This window comes from Oncorhynchus nerka, linkage group LG8, assembly GCF_034236695.1.
Source record: "Oncorhynchus nerka isolate Pitt River linkage group LG8, Oner_Uvic_2.0, whole genome shotgun sequence".
Classification (NCBI taxonomy): domain Eukaryota; kingdom Metazoa; phylum Chordata; class Actinopteri; order Salmoniformes; family Salmonidae; genus Oncorhynchus; species Oncorhynchus nerka.
In genome coordinates this window covers 50,633,648-50,652,020 of record NC_088403.1, presented here as the reverse complement: position 1 = coordinate 50,652,020, position 18,373 = coordinate 50,633,648, and the positions used below count along the sequence as shown (strand labels likewise).

The window sequence follows — 18,373 nt, the reverse complement described above, 5'->3', positions numbered from 1 at the left end:
ACGCACAGCTGATTCTTACCACACTGGGGTGAGGGCTGGGGGAAGAGGGGAGGATGGGGAGAAGGGATACAGTCATATGAATCGCAGTGTGAGTGTGTGTGTGTAAACAAGTGCATCTGCGTATGTGCAGGTGTGTGTGCCTGCATCATGGACCTCCATGGCCATGAAAAAAGTGGTTGTAAATTCCCAAGCCTGCAGTACAACAGTGCCATCTAGCTTAATGTTTCTAATTAATTCTCTCATAGAGAAAAAAGCAAATTCCTGTAGGTGGGATGTCCTGGGATTGTGCAGGTCCACAATTAGCTTCCACTGCATTCATTTCTCAGTGCATTAATTGTTTTATAATCTGATGAGTGTAAATTACCCACACAAACCCTCTCCTCTTGTTGCCAAACCAGGCCCTGCTGGATAACCCTGTGTTTGTAGCCTTGCTCAACCAACGGCTCAAAGGCACAAGATGGACGGCAGAACTGCTCGCCAACTTCCTGTACAATGGGCCCCCCGAGGGTCGCCCCACGGGCATGCCGCCGAATGACTGGCGCAACGCGTTCAACACCACAAGCCAAATCCTGGACCTCCTGAAGAAGTTCATTGGGGTATGTTCATTATTTTGCTTCACATAGTCAAAAAAGTGATTTGATACCTTTCCCCCCACTACAAAATACACTGACATTTTGTAATGTGTTTGTCTATGCACCCTAGCTCCATGATATGGGCTACAACTTTCAACACTGTGTACTTTCACAGTATGTAATTTGATTGGGTGAATACGAAGCAAGGTTGCCAATTATTTCAGTATATACAAAGGTCCATATCAATTGACCTTGACAGCATTCAGAAAAACGCCTTACAACAAGCCAACTGCTGTGGTAATAAAAAAGAAAGATCGTTATAAGCATCCAAGGACACACATTTCTGCTACCGTAACAGCAGAAAACAAACGGCGCACATCTCCACACATGAGGACGTGCAGGCAGTTGGGCGGACATTGACATATTGATCTGTAAGTTGGTTTGCAGCGATACACTACATTCTCCGCTGCTATGTGGCCCCACGAGTAGACTACAGACATATCTCAAATGCCCTTATCCTCTTCCTTATTGCTAATACCTGGGAGATGACATCTTAGCCTCCTGGGGTTTAGCCACATGTGACAAATGAATTCCAAAGTAATGCAATCCATTTTTAGTCCTGATGGCATTCCATTTCTCAAAATGGATGCCGGGATGAAGATGTTTACTCGCATCCTTTACCTGTTCCCTGTCACATAGACTCAATGCATGCTGAGCGTAGATGGGGGGAGAACATTTTAAATGTGCTCTCTTTCTCTCTCTCTCTCTCTCTCTCTCTCTCTCTCTCTCTCTCTCTCTCTCTCTCTTCAAGGAGCTTTATTGGCATGGGAAACATATGTTGACATTGCCAAAGCAAGTGAAATAGATAATAAACTAAAGTGAAATAAACAATCAGAAACTAAAAGTAAACATTACACTCAAAACATTTCCAAAAGAAGACATTTAAAATGTCACATTATGTCTATGTACAGTGTTGTAAAGATGTGCAAATAGTTAAAGTACAAAAGGGATTTGCAATGGTGTTTGTTCTTCATTGGTTGCTATTTTCGTGCGGCAACAGGTCACAAATCTTGCTGCTGTGATTGCACACTGTATTTCACCCAATAGATATGGGAGTTGGATTTGTTTTCAAATTATTTGTGGGTCTGTGTAATCTGAAGGAAATATGTGTCTCTAATATGGCCATACATTTGGCAGGAGGTTAGGAAGTATAGCTCGGTTTCCATTTTGTGGGCAGTGTGACACAACAGGGGAATTAAAATTCTCTCTCTCGTTCTCTCTCTTGTTCTCTTCTCTCTCTCTCTCTCATTCTTCCTCTCTCTTTCTTCCTTCCTTCCTCTCTCTCTCTCTCTCTCTCTCTCTCTCTCTATCTCTCTCTCTCTCTCTCTTTCTCTTTCTTCCATTCGCTCTCTCTCTTTCTTCTATTCTCTGTCCCGTTCTTCCTCTTTCTCTCTCTCTCTCATTCTTCCTCTCTCCCTTTCATCTCACTCTCCCATTTGCACAACTAAAGAATGTTTGAATTTCTCTCCTGCTTTAACATTTTTTATCAGTGTATTAATTCATGAGTTCATGTAGTCAATACATGTCAAGTTGAGAAAACATGGCAAGATTGAACTTTAAATTAATTTTTTTATCTTTCACGTCCTTTGACCGAATAAGTCATATTACTAGTAATACAACATTGATGCTTTTTTACATTTGTTGAATTCATTTTACACTTTTTGAAAACGAAACACCAAATTGGATCCACGCATTACAGCCACAAGATGGATTATTCCACTATTAATTGTGTTAATAAACTTGAAACAACAATGTAGCTAATCATTGATGATATCGTCATGATGGTCGTTAAAGATGTTGACTGGGTGCCTACAAGCTACTTCCTAAAGTGAGCCATAGATGAATTTAACTGATTTATACTCTGCGTTATCACCATGGAAGCAGGCAGCTAGTCCTACCCATCAAAATATGCTGGCATCTGGGGGAAAACACACACACACATAAAGTATAAACACATGATTATCATATGATGGTGGGCCATATGAGAGGCATGCTCATCTCATCCCGCAGCTGTCAGTTAGCAGCCCTCGCGTGGCCTCTACATCCTCTACAATCACTGTATTTGCTGCTACTCCCTACCCAACGTCCTTCCGTATCTGGAAGTGGTTCTACACCCCAAATGGCACCCTATTCCCTTCATAGTGCACTACTTTTGACCAGAGCCCATAAGGTGCCTTCAGGGACGCATCCTGGGTCTAATGTAGGACAGCGAGAGATTGATGGTGGTAGCACTGTCAGTAGGTTAGTTCCTTAACTGGGATCGAAGTCCAAACATGGCAACGACTCAGGCTTGGCACCATCATGTCAAGTGGTTGGGTAAAAGGATGACGGTGTTTAACATACTTCCTGTTTCTCGTAATAGGATGGAGTAGTGTGAAGTTGCCTCTAGACGGTGATCTTGGATCAGTTTAGCATTTTCCCCGCTAATGGTTAAAGTTAGGATTTGGGCAGTTTTAAGCTGATCTGAGGCCTGTACCATTTAGCTAATAGAATTTTGATGGGTCGACTTAGGACAGTGGGCTTGTGCTGAATGACTGCTTAGCCTTTCCTCACTGGACCACTACAGATTAAAAAGTGTTTAATGCAGTTGGTGTTTGACTAAGTGTTATTGTGATATGTTGTCATGGAGATTATGAACTAAGTGAAATATGGGAAGAGTTTTAAAAATATGTATTTGTTTAAGAGATGCTGCCACATGGTTGGTCATAGTATGTAAACCAGTGGTGGTCATGATGAGGAGGACAATTTTTTTTTTCATGAACATGGACTTATTTCTATTACAGCTGTCATGACGTTGGCCTGGGGTGTAGGTTTATGACAGTCATAAATACCTCCTCCCCTCTTTTTCCTCTCCCTACCCTACTGAGGTTACATTTGCAAAACCCTTGGTTAACATAGAGATTCTGGGAACATCAGAAGGTGGGGGGAAATTAACTATATTCTGGCAATCCGATCAATTGAACATATGCGGTGGTACTTAATGAATATAATGTCAGTTCGGTTGTCATCTGAGACATTCTCATCAATGATAAGATGACATAAACTCTACAGTGGAAAGTCTACACATCAGAGTTATCGGATTCACATGGAATTGTTGTTCAATTTAAATGTTTGAATATGAAATAATCGAATTGACCCTATACCTTTTCATGAGGTTGCTACAACCTAGCCTATGAATGACAGTTTACAACGTAGGTGCACGCAGGTAGAGAGAAAAATGTGATGACAGACAGAGACACATGAACAGACAGTCCATGTCTCACTGTCTGGGGATGAGAACCAATAGTCTCCCAGGTTTTGTATTGAAGTCAGTGTACCAAGAGGAGGACGGAAGCTAGTTGTCCTCCAGCTACACCATGGTGCTACCCTACAGAGTGCTGTTGAGGCTACTGTAGACCTTCATTGCAAAACAGTGTGTTTTTTTTGCCCTCTCTTCTCCCCAATTCTGTGGTATATAATTGGTAGTTACAGTCTTGTCCCATTGCCGCAACTCCCATATGGACTCGGGAGAGGTGAAGATCAAGAGCCGTGCGTCCTCCGAACACAACCCAGCCAAGCCGCACTGCTTCTTGACATAATGCCCACTTAACCTGAAAGCTAGCCGCACCAATGTGTCGGAGGAAACACTGCACCTGGCGACTGTGTCAGCGTGCATTGCGCCCGGCCCGCCACAGGAGTTGCTAGTGCGAGATGGGACAAGAACATCCCTCCCGGCCAAACCCTCCCCTAACCCAGATGATGCTGGGCCAATTGTGCGCCGCCCCATGAGTCTCCCACTCGCGGCCCGGCTGCGACAGAGCCTGGACTTGGACCAGGATCTCTAGTGGCACAGCCAGCACCGCGATGCAGAGCCTTAGACCACTGTGCCACTCGGGAGGCAGAACAGTGTGTTTTAATCAATTATTTGGTGACATGGAAATATATGTAGTATAGTTTTATCTAAAAAGGAAAACTGTTTTCAACGTTTTAAAATGTTTCTTTTTATGAAATTCACTGAGGATGGTCCTCCCCTTGCTCTTCTGAGGAGCCTCCAAGTATGTAAACTGGCTCATGGTTAATACATTTCAGGTATGTCACAATATATAGCCCTTTATAATGCATTGTGAGTAGACAAATGCATTAAACAAATGTAAACTTTCCCTACATTCAGGACAAACTGCCCAAGAATCATATAATGTACTCTATAACTAACAGCCAAAAATGTGACATGCTGAATTTGACCGTTCTGTTAATAACTGAATAAAAACATGTACATCGTATGCTGTCTGTGAATATAATATAGCATCGTATAGGACCTTCTTTACTGACTGAAAGTGTCACAAGGGTGGAGAAGATGTGTGTGTGTGTGTGTGTGTGTGTGTGTGTGTGTGTGTGTGTGTGTGTGTGTGTGTGTGTGTGTGTGTGTGTGTGTGTGTGTGTGTGTGGACAGCTGTCAAGACAGACTCACTCCCCTGATGGCCATAGCTCATTAAAGAAGGACATGGTGAGTTCCAGCTAACTACCAAGCCTGTACCTCATGAGTATGTCTCAGCCGTAGCCCAAAACATATCCCTTGGCACCTCCACATCATTTGTAACTCCGCTGTTGTCCAGTGTATTGTTTTCAGTGTCAGTACCCAAACATGTTATTTCTCAGGCAGGTCTTATAGTTTCTGCCCATCGCTTATTTTTGGAGAGTGGTATTGTAGAAAGGCTACACTATAAATGTTGGAAAAAAATTGTGACGAGCATTTATGCCAATATGATACGATCATGTTTAAATCTAAACTTTACTGTCTGTGTAGGATACAAAATATTGTGTATGATAGTGCAGAAGAGCCAACCTTTATATGCAGAGACTCGAACTTGAGATCTACACACTCAAATCAGGTTTACAATAAGTTAGCAGTCTACCCTGAGAGCATTGATCAGACTGACAAATCATGTCATTTTAAACATTATTTACAACAATCTACCCAAGGTACTCTGATGTTGGATGTAGTTGAGTATTGTTGCTCTGAAAGCAGATACATATTGGTGAGTTGAAGTGAGGTGAGTATCGATTGCAGTGTTGGGGAAACTACTCTGAAATTATAGTTGACCAAACTACCAATTACGTCACAGAAGTTAAGCTACTCTTAATAAAATAACAGTTTACTTAACTAAAGCTACTTTGAAAAAGTAGTTCACTACATCCAAGATACTGAAAATGATCATATCTGAATCTGATATGTCAGACTGCAAATTGCAAGAACACATCACACTAGAGTCAGATGTTAACAGGGGGCAGATGTTAACAGGAGTCAGATGTTAACAAAGTCAGATGTTAACAGGAGTCAGATGTTAACAGGAGTCAGATGTTAACAGGGGTCAGATATCAGATGTTAACAGGAACCAGATGTTAACAAAGTCAGATGTTAACAGGAATCAGATGTTAACAAAGTCAGATGTTAACAGGAGTCAGATGTCAGATGTTAACAGGAATCAGATGTTAAAAAAGTCAGATGCTAACAGGAGTCAGATGTCAGATGTTAACAGGAGTCAGATGTCAGATATTAACAGGAGTCAGATGTCAGATGTTAACAGGAGTCAGATGTCAGATATTAACAGGAGTCAGATGTTAACAAAGTCAGATGTTAACAGGAGTCAGATGTCAGATGTTAACAGGAATCAGATGTTAACAAAGTCAGATGTTAACAGGAGTCAGATGTCAGATGTTAACAGGAATCAGATGTCAGATGTTAACAGGAGTCAGATGTCAGATGTTAACAGGAGTCAGATGTCAGATGTTAACAGGAATCAGATGTCAGATGTTAACAGGAATCAGATGTTAACAAAGTCAGATGTTAACAGGAGTCAGATGTCAGATGTTAACAGGAGTCAGATGTCAGATGTTAACAGGAATCAAATGTCAGATGTTAACAGGAATCAGATGTTAACAAAGTCAGATGTTAACAGGAGTCAGATGTCAGATGTTAACAGGAGTCAGATGTTAACAAAGTCAGATGTTAACAAAGTCAGATGTTCCGTTACTCTTTTTTTTGTATCGGCATTAACACAGTATATATGATCACCACCCCCAAAAAAATAAAAACAAAGAAGTAGATTGTGCTGATTTACTGGCACATTGAACAATGGTGCATGCTGTAGTTTAAGAACAAGGGTGAGCTCTAAAAACAATGACGTGATATCTGAATTCCTCCATCTTTATGCACCTTCGCCATTGGTTGGGAACTTTTAAGAAATGGTGTTTCCAAAGTGAAATTCCCAGTATCCTGATATCTCATCTCTAATCTTATATTAACATCATATTCTTGTTTTAGTAAGACCCCTAGCAGTTTGTAAAGAATTACACTTATTTTCTCTCTTTCTTGTCTTTTCATGTTACAGTGCTTGAACCTGGATAAGTTTGAGGCTGCCGACAGTGAGAGACATCTCATGACTAGAGCCTTGGAGCTACTAGAGAGCAATAGGTACTGGGCTGGTATCGTTTTCGAAGACCTCAACCCTGCCGCCAGCCACCCCCCTCCTTACGTCAAATACAAGATCCGCATGGACATTGATAAGGGGGAGCGTACGAATAAGATCAAAGAAAGGTAGGCCCAATGCACAGCCTCTGCGCCCTCACCATGTTTAGTGCTAATGAGAAAACATTGGACAACATGGCCCGTATTCATAAAGCGTCTTAGAGGAGTGCTGATCCAGGATCAGGTCCCCCGTGTCCATGGAATGTAATTCAATAGGATCTAAAGGCTAAATTGATGCTACACTCTTTGAAAAAAGGTGCTATCTAGAACCTAAAAGGGTTCTTCAGCTGTCTCCATAGGATAACCCTTTGAATAACCCTTGTTAGTTCCAAGTAGAACCCTTTTGGGTTTCATATAAAACCCTTTCCACAGAGGATTCTACATGGAACCCAAAATGGTTATACCTGGGGGAAAAAATGGGTTTTTACCTAGAACCAAAACGGGTTCTCCTATGGGGACAGCCGAATAACCCTTTTGAAACCCTTTTTTCTAAGAGTGTAGAGCAGCGCTCCTACTCTGAGACACGTTTTGAATACAGGCCCTGATGGTCCTGAGACACATTTTGAATACAGGCCCTGATGTTGCTGAGACACATTATCAATACAGGCCCTGATGGTCCTGAGACATTATGAATACAGGCCCTGATGTTGCTAAAACACATTATGAATACAGGCTGTGATGTTGCTGAGACACATTATGGATACAGGCCCTCATGTTGCTTAGCCAATTTTTTCAACTGACATGTCAACTTTTACCAGACAATTGTAGTAGTATCTGAAGCAAAACAGACATTTTATTGCATTGTTTCTGTCCTGTCTCAGGCGATTTATAATAAGCATGCAGTGCCCAAAAAATTATGATTCCATGTTACTCATGGGACAAATGTCATGACCCATGACATAAATATTAGTGTAACGTTTGTCTGTTTCATCCATGATGTTTTCAAACCCAGCTTTCTCTTAGGCCGCATTTACACGGAAGCCCAATTCTGATCATTTTTCCACTAATTGGTCTTTTGACCAATTACATCAGATACTTTCACATCAGCTCTTGTTCAGATTGGTCAAAAATATCAAAATTGGGTTCCCTGTGTAAACAGCCTTAGACAATGATCGTTGTGTTATGTGTGTCCTTTCAATTTAAAGGGGATGGTCTCCTGGGGCCCGTAGCAACTCCTTTAACGACCTGCGCTATATATGGGGAGGCTTCGCCTATCTGCAGGACATGATGGACCATGGCATAATACGGACACACACAAACAAATCCCAGCCGCTCGGCGTGTTTGCCCAGCAAATGCCATATCCCTGCTATGTGGACGATGTGTGAGTACAAAAGCTGTTATCTGTCTGTCCCGTGATTAGAGAGGGAAGAAGGCATTACCGCAATAAAAATCTACTCACTTGGGGACTTGCCACTCACCGCTACCACAGGCTAGAGTAATGGGCTTATCTGTCACTTAGCCCGCACAAATTTCCCTGTGGAAACTCTTCCAAAGCTATCTCTCATGTTGTCTTCCGTCCCTGGATACTGCTGTCTGCTGCGTCCACAACTCTGGGAGGTATAGAGAGAGAGGAGAGAAGCGTTAATATTCAAATTCAAACTTGAAAGTTTGATGCCCTTCATGAGTTTTTTAATTATGAATTGTGTCAAAGCTGGGGAAAACAAACTTGTTGCAAGATGGAGATACAACAAGACAGAGCTAAAGAAATCTCAGCTATTGATTTAGTCCGACCACATGCAGACCATGTCCTGAGCATTGGAGACCTGAATGCTTGATGTATCTTTAAATTATTCAGGCTACATTCTTATGTTCCCTCCCTTTCATTCAATATCACATTTCCTCCTTAAGAAACTACCCAATTCCCTCATGAAACCACACACAAAGTCCATCATATGTAGAGATTGATAGGGACCATTGTATTCTGTGTGAATCAGGTATTCATCAGCGTTACTGTTCTAAAGCACAATGGATAGGTGTATTTCGCCAAGGGAGATAGACTGCACTATAGCGCTCAATCTTAGGCAGTTAAGATTTCCTCGGAGGCAGGGAAATTACTCCAATCTACACGGCTTTATCATTTCCAATAATATACTCAGAGCTCAATGATGTCATCGGGGGACAGATCATTTCAAAGGAGATCAAAGTCCACTAGTGCAACAAAGTAGGTCCCAAATGCCACCCTATTCCCTATATAGTGCACTACTTTTGACCGGAGACATATGGGCCATTTGGAACAAAGCCACAATGTTTCAGGAGACAGACACATATTTCCCCCGTTGGAAGTCACTGTCCCTGATTTAATTGAAAAACAATACTCTATACGGCATCAGAGCATATTGCATAACAACCTTCATTGGAATGTACAGTAGCCTTACTATGATACAGACATACAGTATTAGGACCAGGGCTAGAGGGAGTGGTGACAAGAGTCAAGAGGTCAAAAATCAAATCAAATTGTATTTGTCACACGCGACGAATACAGCAGCTATAGACCTTACTGTGAAATTCTTACTTACAAGTCCTTAATCAACAGTGCAGTTCAAGAAATATAGTTAATAAAATATGTATAAAATAAACGATAGTAAAAAAATATCTAATCAATCAAAAAGTAACACAAGAAATGTACATAACAATAACGAGGCTATATACAGGGGGTACCGGTACTGACTCAGTGTGCTGGGGTACAAGTTAAACTAGGTGATTTGTAAAGTGACTTTGCACAGATAATAAACAGCGAGTAGCAGGAGTGTAAAACAAGCAGGGTGGGCATTTGATTAGTTGTTCAGCAGTCTTATGGCTTGGGAGTAGAAGCTGTTAAGGAGCCTTTTGGTCCTAGATTTGGCAAAAGGGTACTGCTTGCAGTGCGGTAGCAGAGAGAACCATCTATGACTTGGATGACGAGTCTTTGACAATTTTTTGGGGCTTCCTCTGACACCGCCTGGTATAGAGGTCCTGGATGTCAGGAAGCTTGGCCCCAGTGATGTACTGGTCGTACGCGCTACTCTGTGTAGCACCTTACAGTCAGATGTCGAGCAGTTGCCATAACAGGCGGTGATGCAACCGGTCAGGATGCTCTCTACAGTGCAGCTTTTAGAGGATCTGGGGACCCATGCCAAATCTTTTCAGTCTCCTGAGGGGGAATAGGCTTTGTCGTGCCCTCTTCACAACTGTCTTGGTGTGTTTGGGCCATGATAGTTCGTTGGTGATGTGGGGCTGATCCCCAACCCTGAGAGCGTTGCAGATGTGCTGTTGCCTACCCTTACCACCTGGGCGCGGCCCGTCAGGTGGTAAGGATCCAGTTGCAGAGGGAGGTGTTTAGTCCCAGGGTCCTTAGCTTAATGATGAGCTTTGTGGACACTATGGTGTTGAACGCTGAGCTTTAGTCATTGAACAGAATTCTCACATAGGTGTTCCTTTTGTCCTCGTGGGAAAGAGCAGGGTGGAGTGCGATTGAGATTGCATCATCTGTGTGTCTGTTGGGGTGGTATGCGAATTGGAGAGGGTCTAGGGTTTCTGGCATGATGGTGTTGATGTGAGCCATGACCAGCCTTTCAAAGTACTTCATGGCTACCGACGTGAGCGCTACGGGGCGGTAATCATTTAGGCAGGTTACCTTCGCTTTCTTGGGCACAGGAACTATGTTGTTCTGTTTGAAATGTGAGGGTGTAACAGACTCGGCCAGGGAGAGTTTGAAAATGTCGGTGAAGACACTTGCCAGTTGGTCCGTGCATGCTTTGAGGGCACGTCCTGGTAATCCATCTGGCCCCGCGTCTTGTTGACCTGTTTAAAGGTCTTGCTCACATCGGCTACGGAAAGCATGAGTATGGTACAGTTGTATATCAGACCTGGGTACCAAATAGTATTCGCTTTCTGTTAAATACTTTATCTGTGCTTTATCAACCTAGCCCGATGCAAAGCAACCCCTGAATTAGTCGCATAAGTCCCAACCTTTCCCACCTGACACTCCAGTCAGGCTCAATCAAGCTCAAAGTATTCATATCCAATCCTTTTTGAACCCAGGTCTGGTTAGAAATGTGGTGTTCTTTTTAATTATGGTGAGTTACTCCACATGGTTGCCTTGGAAACATAAAGACAGCATCAGTGCTAGTCTTTCTGCACATTGGCATAGTTGGTAATGTCTTTATTGATTTGGCATCAACATCTGGACTAGCAATTGGATCTTCATGAAAAACATGTATTTTCTTAGCCGATAATCAGCTTGTTTCATTGTATAGCTCTTGGCAGGTAGCACAAACCACATAACATTCTGATGTCTCTTCCACAAATGAAATATATAGCCTACTAAGCCTATACTATGAACAAGGTATTATATAGCTAACACGATCAAAGACAATAGAACATGTATTAGTTATTTGCAGTTGTTGTGCACATTATAAAAAAGGAGAGGAGCTTCCTTTATCCTGTGATGATTATGGGAGAGAGGGCAACTCACACATACAGTATCCATTGTGCTTTGCTGTAGTCCTGTATTTTTAAGAATGCTCCCCTCACGGCACAGTGAAAAGCATCCATTTCCTATTGCAAACGAGCTCAAATGAGACAATCAAAGCACTTATATCCTAATGCCTGTGTTCCCTCTCCGTGAAACATAGGACTAATAATCACTGAAAATGAATGGGGCCCATAAAACACTGCAATACCCCCCGGTCCCTCCGCCATTTACTCTTTCGCTTGCTTAGCCATTTGGGCATTTCCGTAAATTATTAACCCTTGAAAACTGTTATTTCATTCATGAATAATTGAGAGAGGAATTGCAGAAAAGGGGAAGATGCAGGGAAGCATGACAGACAGGACCTTTCAGGGTAATTATTGTGATCTGGAAATGGGGAAAAGTGGGAAGAGCTGCATTGTGCATCCAGATGTTCCTGTTTGTAATCTGTTGTAAACACTTTTTAGTTTAGAAAAATACCAAAAAGCCTAATCTGACTTTAAAATGTCATTTAAAAAGCAGAGAATTCTCCAATAATTTTTAGACAACCCATTAACAATTTAATGTTGTGCACTTCACCTAGGCAGAGCGAAGCAAATGCAATACATGGATTCATGTTATCAATTGTATATGTCTGAAGTTCAATGTAACCTCTGACAGTTTCTCATAGCTGTATGTAAAGTCCTTTAATCAAAGCTGTATTTTGTGTAATGCCCTTTAAATTGATAATAACACACTTTCACTTTACCTGCATATTTTAGATACAAAGGGCAGCCCAAAAATGCTTTTATGAACAGTACTTGCAATATTTCTTTGATTTACAATGTATTGTTCCATTTGCCATGTTATAAAAGACCAGCCTTGCACTTTCCTTGTAACATCAAGCTTGGCACTTCAATCATTGCAACTCTTTCTCAAGGATACTCTTATTCAGGAAATAATACATTCCCACTGGGCACACCACGCCAATGGACAATTGGGTAATATTTGGTTGAGACGTTGATCAGTAACATTGCTTCCTATATTCACCCACAAAAAGCTAAATGCCCTATGTGTTATCACTATGCCTTCAGCCATCTAAAAGCAGAATCAACATGAGGACTTAATCCTGTGGTTGAAATTTCACCCTCCAAACAACAGTCTACATGAAATATGTTTTTTCCCCGCAAATTCAGTGTATTTCAAACGTAAATTCCTCTTCACAATATGTTGACAAATTATGTTGAAATGACATTGATTCAATCCGTTTCTGCAGAGTGAGTTTTCTTTCTCTTACGGATTCCTATAATATATTATCTGACAGGGAATGACCTATTGACCCTGTGAGACTCATGGATACCACTGTTTCCAGGTTCACCCTCTCCCCTTCCTCATGGTCTCTCACTCCCACTTCAGTACCTATTTACAGTACAAGGTAAACTGATACAGAACTGTTAGTCCTTCAACAAGAGCAGCCTCTTTTGCATTTTGAATTGGAGATAAACAAACTGTATTAGCTCAATGCTTTTGCCGAATTCACACGCCAACCATGAGATGAAGGCTGAGGATAAGAACTCGTGCGGCTCGGTCTTTAGGGGCGAGATAAGACTTATAAAATGGCAGTTCGAAATCAGGGAATCTGTTTGTAACTCAATCCTGTTCCATATCAATAGTTGTATAACAATGCCAACTTGATAGTATTGAATCAGAACATAATTACAATAACATGTACATTCGTTGGTATTGCACAGGACAGGTTCCCATGATGCTTTTGAAATTAGTGTATACAAAACAGGCATAGGAAATGAGTATTGTGACTCCATGCAAACATGAAAATGTATGTATTATCTGCAATACAAGTGACAGATCAACATCAATTTTTCCTTTATTTAACTAGGCAAGTCAGTTAAGAACAATGATATTGCCCTTTTGTGCCTACATGCCAAAAAATTCAAATAAAACATTTTGTTTTAAAATAGAAGATACTTTGGATAAATGTCTGAGAATCACCACCATAAATGTTTGCAGCGGCAGTCTAAATGATCTCTGAAACATTCCCACTCATTTTGTGAAGATTTGACCACCCCCAACCTAGTAAATTTGCTAGAAATATGGTGAGGACATATTTAACATAATTACTCAATTCTCTGGGGCTTCTCTGCTCCCCATATCACTTGATTTACTAAAACCCCAAGTCTCTTGACTCTCCTTAAATTAGGTCATGGCTGCGATGTAACTCGAGCCCTGTAACATGCACCTAGTAGGACTTGTATTACTTAAGCACCCTCAGATCGATCAGCAATGTATTATTCAGGAGCATCTGGTGGTAAGGTTGTCAATGTCAAACGTGGTATCCATGACTGATCTACTCTAGAGTGACTAGTCTGTGACGAGTCGACAAGGAGTTAATGGTCGCAGGCTGGACGCCATTAAAGGGGCAATCTGGGATTGGTACATACATTTTTTTAACACTTTGGTGTTGTTTCAATTCCAGATTGCCCCATTAAAGAAATGTTACGATAGAACCAGGACTATGTAATAAAATTATTACTATTCAATCTGATGCAACTGTTAGCTGAGGCAAGATTACATTGTATGAAATCTTTTAGGTTTCTAAAACTTACTTAAGCTCGTAACATGCTTCCCATGTTCCTAGTGCTGCCGTTCATGTACACCGTCTGCATGACCATCAAGGGCCTCATCCTGGAGAAGGCTCAAGGAACTCATAATGGTACCTTTTGGGTTGCCTGGTTCACCAAGAACTGTGTTCTGCTCTTGGTCCCATGCGTAATCATAAGGTCAGTTCTGAAAATGTAGACAACAAAGAAGCAAGGTTTCAAATGTCAAAGCACAATATCACTTGGTTACTAAACTAAACTGGTGTGGGGTAACAGAGACCAGTTGTTAGCTAACATTGATTGTCCTTGAGCTTTTATACAGTATATTGTTTTCTGATAGTCATAGTTAGTGTGTTAGTGTGCACAGTAATAAACTAGAAGATTACTTGGCAAATTAGAGAAACTTTTTTTTATTTTTTATTTTTACCCTCTTTTCTCTCCAATTTCGTGGTATCCAATTGTAGTTACGATCATGTCTCATCACTACAACCCCCGTATGGGCTCGGGAGAGACGAAGGTCGAAAGCCATGCGTCCTCCGAAACACAACCCAACCAAGCCTCACGGCTTCTTAACAGAGCACGCATCCAACCCGGAAGCCATGGACCTCCCGGTCGCGGCCGGCTGCGACAGAGCCTGGGCGCAAACCCAGAGTCTCTGGTGGCACAGCCCTACACCACTGCGCCACCCGGGAGGCCCAAATTAGAGAAACTTTGCCTGAAGATTGATCAACACACATCCGTGTTGGTGTAAACGCATTACAGGAAATGTACACTACTGGTCAAAAGTTTTAGAACACCTACTCATTCAAGGGTTTTTCTTAATTTTTTTAATATATTTAGATTTGTTCAACACTTTTTTGGTAACTACATGATTCCATATGTGTTATTTCATAGTGTTGATGTGAAAATAAGTGTCAAAATAAAGAAACCCTTGAATGAGTTATTTTGACTGGTATAATAATGTAATTTGTTTAAGGAGAAGTACACATTACAGGAACAGAGCCGTTTAAATATATAATAACGCAATATGGTTTAAAGAGAAGTACAGAGAAAACAAATATTATTTTAAAGAGGTGCACAATAGTTTTTTTTATACTAGATCTTAAAGATACTTGATTTGTAAAGTGATTGTGTTTTGTTCTTTGGAGGAAATTAATTGCGAGACAACTAATACCAATAACAAATCGAATCAGGCATGATGTTGATTATCTCAATTTCCACTATCATGCTAATTTATTGAGCATGGCACTACAATTGTAATTTCCCTCCATTAAAATCAAGTTTGGATGTGTGTAAAACCTCCCATACTCTGCGTTGTTTTAATATTATATGCCCATGGGGAGAAATTATGGTGCTTGTAAATGTATTTAAAACAAGTTTTTGTTTTGTTAAAATTTGATTAGAATTATTTGTTCTCTTTTTAGGCCTTATCAATAATGAATTTAATATTACTTATTGACAATGTTTGGCTTGTCCATGCCCAGCCATAATGCAATTTACAGTAAGCCTAGCCTCTATCTCAGTGTGAATGCTATTGAAACTATGAAATTACTTATAGCAATGTGGACTGCAAATGGGTTCAAATTAATGTATTTAGCAAAGATAGGTCTACATTTTGTTATTTTGTTTCTGTAAGCCATTTAACAAACTAACATTGGAATTGGAGTTGATTCCAAGCAATTCAATAAAATACGGTAAATGCACAACTTGAAGAAACCACATATTTCGCCATGGAGCATGTTCTGATTCGCCAGTAAGAGGCCACGCCTCGACCCACCCACAGCTTTTTCCTTCATCAAAACCCAGGCTTTCGTGCTAACGACAGCAAGTGGGACGATAATTGTGATTGTGAAAATAGCTAAATATTTCTGACACCTCTGAACCTATAGCGCTACTGACCTGCATTTAGGCTTAGATTTACCATTGCGTTAGGCTGTTGCTCGGTAGCTTAAATGTACTTTATGTCACTCTTCTGTGTCATCGAACTTGCCACGTGCAATTTAATGGCGTATCTGTTCAATTGATCCCCTGTCTGTGGACTAATGTGCGTCTAAGCTAATTTGAGGAATATTTATTCCAATGAGACGGGCATTTTGTTTGCTCATCATCACCACACATTTTTTTGCATCGTTATCTGCCTCTTAAAGGTATGGTGTCCTTTTCAGGCTCCTAATTCATATTCACGGTTACATGACAAAGAAAATGATTATTCTTAATTTAGATCAGCTAATCAATTTTTTGCAGTTTAATTGGAAAATTCTCATAGTAAATAAAACAGCTCTGGGCTAAATGTAATTTCGCCGTCACCCTAATGTGTTATCCAGCCAACAGCAATTTGTAACATTAATAACAATAAATTGAGTTAGTTGGGTGCCTTGGAGGAACAACTGGGCATGATGTGTATTCAAATCATAGAGCCCTATTCTAAATGTCATGGCCATTTGCAGCATGTTAGTATAACAGGGAATTAGAAGGCAATTATTTGACTGCTGTGTCTGGATTAGGTGTGACTGCCATAAGATTTGTCATCCACACCTGAGTCCCCCTGTTCTTTTCCACTTGCCATTTCACTCCAGGCGGATGTCAAAACACTAATGTCCCTCCTATCTAGACTGATTAATTGGAGTTTATTAATATTGTTGGCCCAAACACTGTGGCCCTTTTCTGCTTCCCACTCAAGGCAACAGTAGAGTATAGGGGCATGTTGATCACCACTAAAGTCATACAGTAAATCATGATTGGTGTATCTCTAATGGAAATACTGTCTGACTTTAGTGGTGATCAACATGCCCCCATACTCTAAATTGAATATGTCCTCATAATGTCCCCTCCCCATTTCACTGAGTCATTTTAGCATATGTGAACAAAATTCACATTTTCTTTGAGTGTACCTGTCTGTGGTTACCAAAGATCCCATAGCACTTATCGTAAGAGTAGGGTGTCCTGGCTAAATTCCAAATCTGGCTCATACCATCTTTTGAAGATCTTGGCCATGTTCTGTTATAATCTCCACACGGCACAGGCAGAAGAGGACTGGCCACCCCTCATAGCCTGGTTCCTCTAGGTTTCTTCCCAGGTTCCTTTCTAGGGAGTTTTCCTAGCCACCATGCATTGCATTTTCCTACACCTGCATTGCTTGCTGTTTGGAGTTTTAGGTTGGGTTTCTTTATAGCACTTTGTGACACCAGCTGATGTAAGAAGGGCTTTATAAATCAATTTGATTTATTGATTGATCATGTCCACCTTATTATATGTTTTATTTATTTTTATTTTACCTTTATTTAACTAGGCAAGTCAGTTAAGATCAAATTCTTATTTTCATGATGGCCTAGGAACAGTGGGTTAACTGCCTGTTCAGGGGTAGAATGACAGATTTGTACCTTGTCAGCTCGGGGGTTTGAACTTGCAACCTTCCGGTTACTAGTCCAACGCTCTAACCACTAGGCTACCCTGCCGCCCCAAGTGATAATGGTCACTTATTAATCATTACCTCATATCAGTCTCATTCTGAACAACGCAGACTTCTTGAATCTGCACAACCCGAGTCTTCCGGATCATTCCATACTACACAATTGTCTCCCCTGTAACTATTCCCAAGGTTGTTGACATTGACGTGACTCTCATTAATGTGATGTAATTTATCGAATAATTACCTACTATGTTTAATTGTTACTAGATTAAATTAATAATGTAACAATGAACTCATTAGGATTTTGGGGCACCACGGGAGAATTTGTTTAACGAGTTACCATCTCCAGAATTAAACTCAAGAATATATATAGTGATAACGGTCACTTATTAATCATTACCTCGTATCAGTCTCATTCTGAACGTCGCAGACCTCTTGAATCTGCACAACCCGAGTCTTACTGATCATTCCGTACTACACAAATGTATTTGATTATTTATTTACTAGCAAACTAAATGATAACATAAGATAGACACACACACGGTATAGGTTATTGATTAGAAACTAAATACGATGTAAACAGGTCCCTAGCGGACTAACACAATATGACACTTGTTACAAAAGATGGAGAGTTAAAGAGAGAGAGAGAAAGCGAGAGAGAAAGAGAGACAACACTTGTACACATTTGGGAACTACGCTCACTGTAATCCTAATACCATGCCCCGAACTGCCGCCCTTTTGGGAAAGAAGTAATGCATCTATTTTTGTGTTGATGGTCT

The 18,373-nt window shown here is 40.8% G+C and overlaps 1 protein-coding gene across 1 annotated transcript in view; it reads left to right on the top strand.

Moving 5' to 3' along the window:
* LOC115133544 (phospholipid-transporting ATPase ABCA1-like) overlaps positions 1-18,373 on the top strand; it is a 293,869-nt gene that overhangs the window by 70,900 nt on the left and 204,596 nt on the right. Inside the window, exons 12-14 of the mRNA XM_029666848.2 lie at positions 399-596; positions 7,001-7,206; positions 8,283-8,459. Coding sequence (XP_029522708.1) covers positions 399-596; positions 7,001-7,206; positions 8,283-8,459 — 581 coding nt within the window. The remainder of the gene's footprint in view (positions 1-398; positions 597-7,000; positions 7,207-8,282; positions 8,460-18,373) is intronic.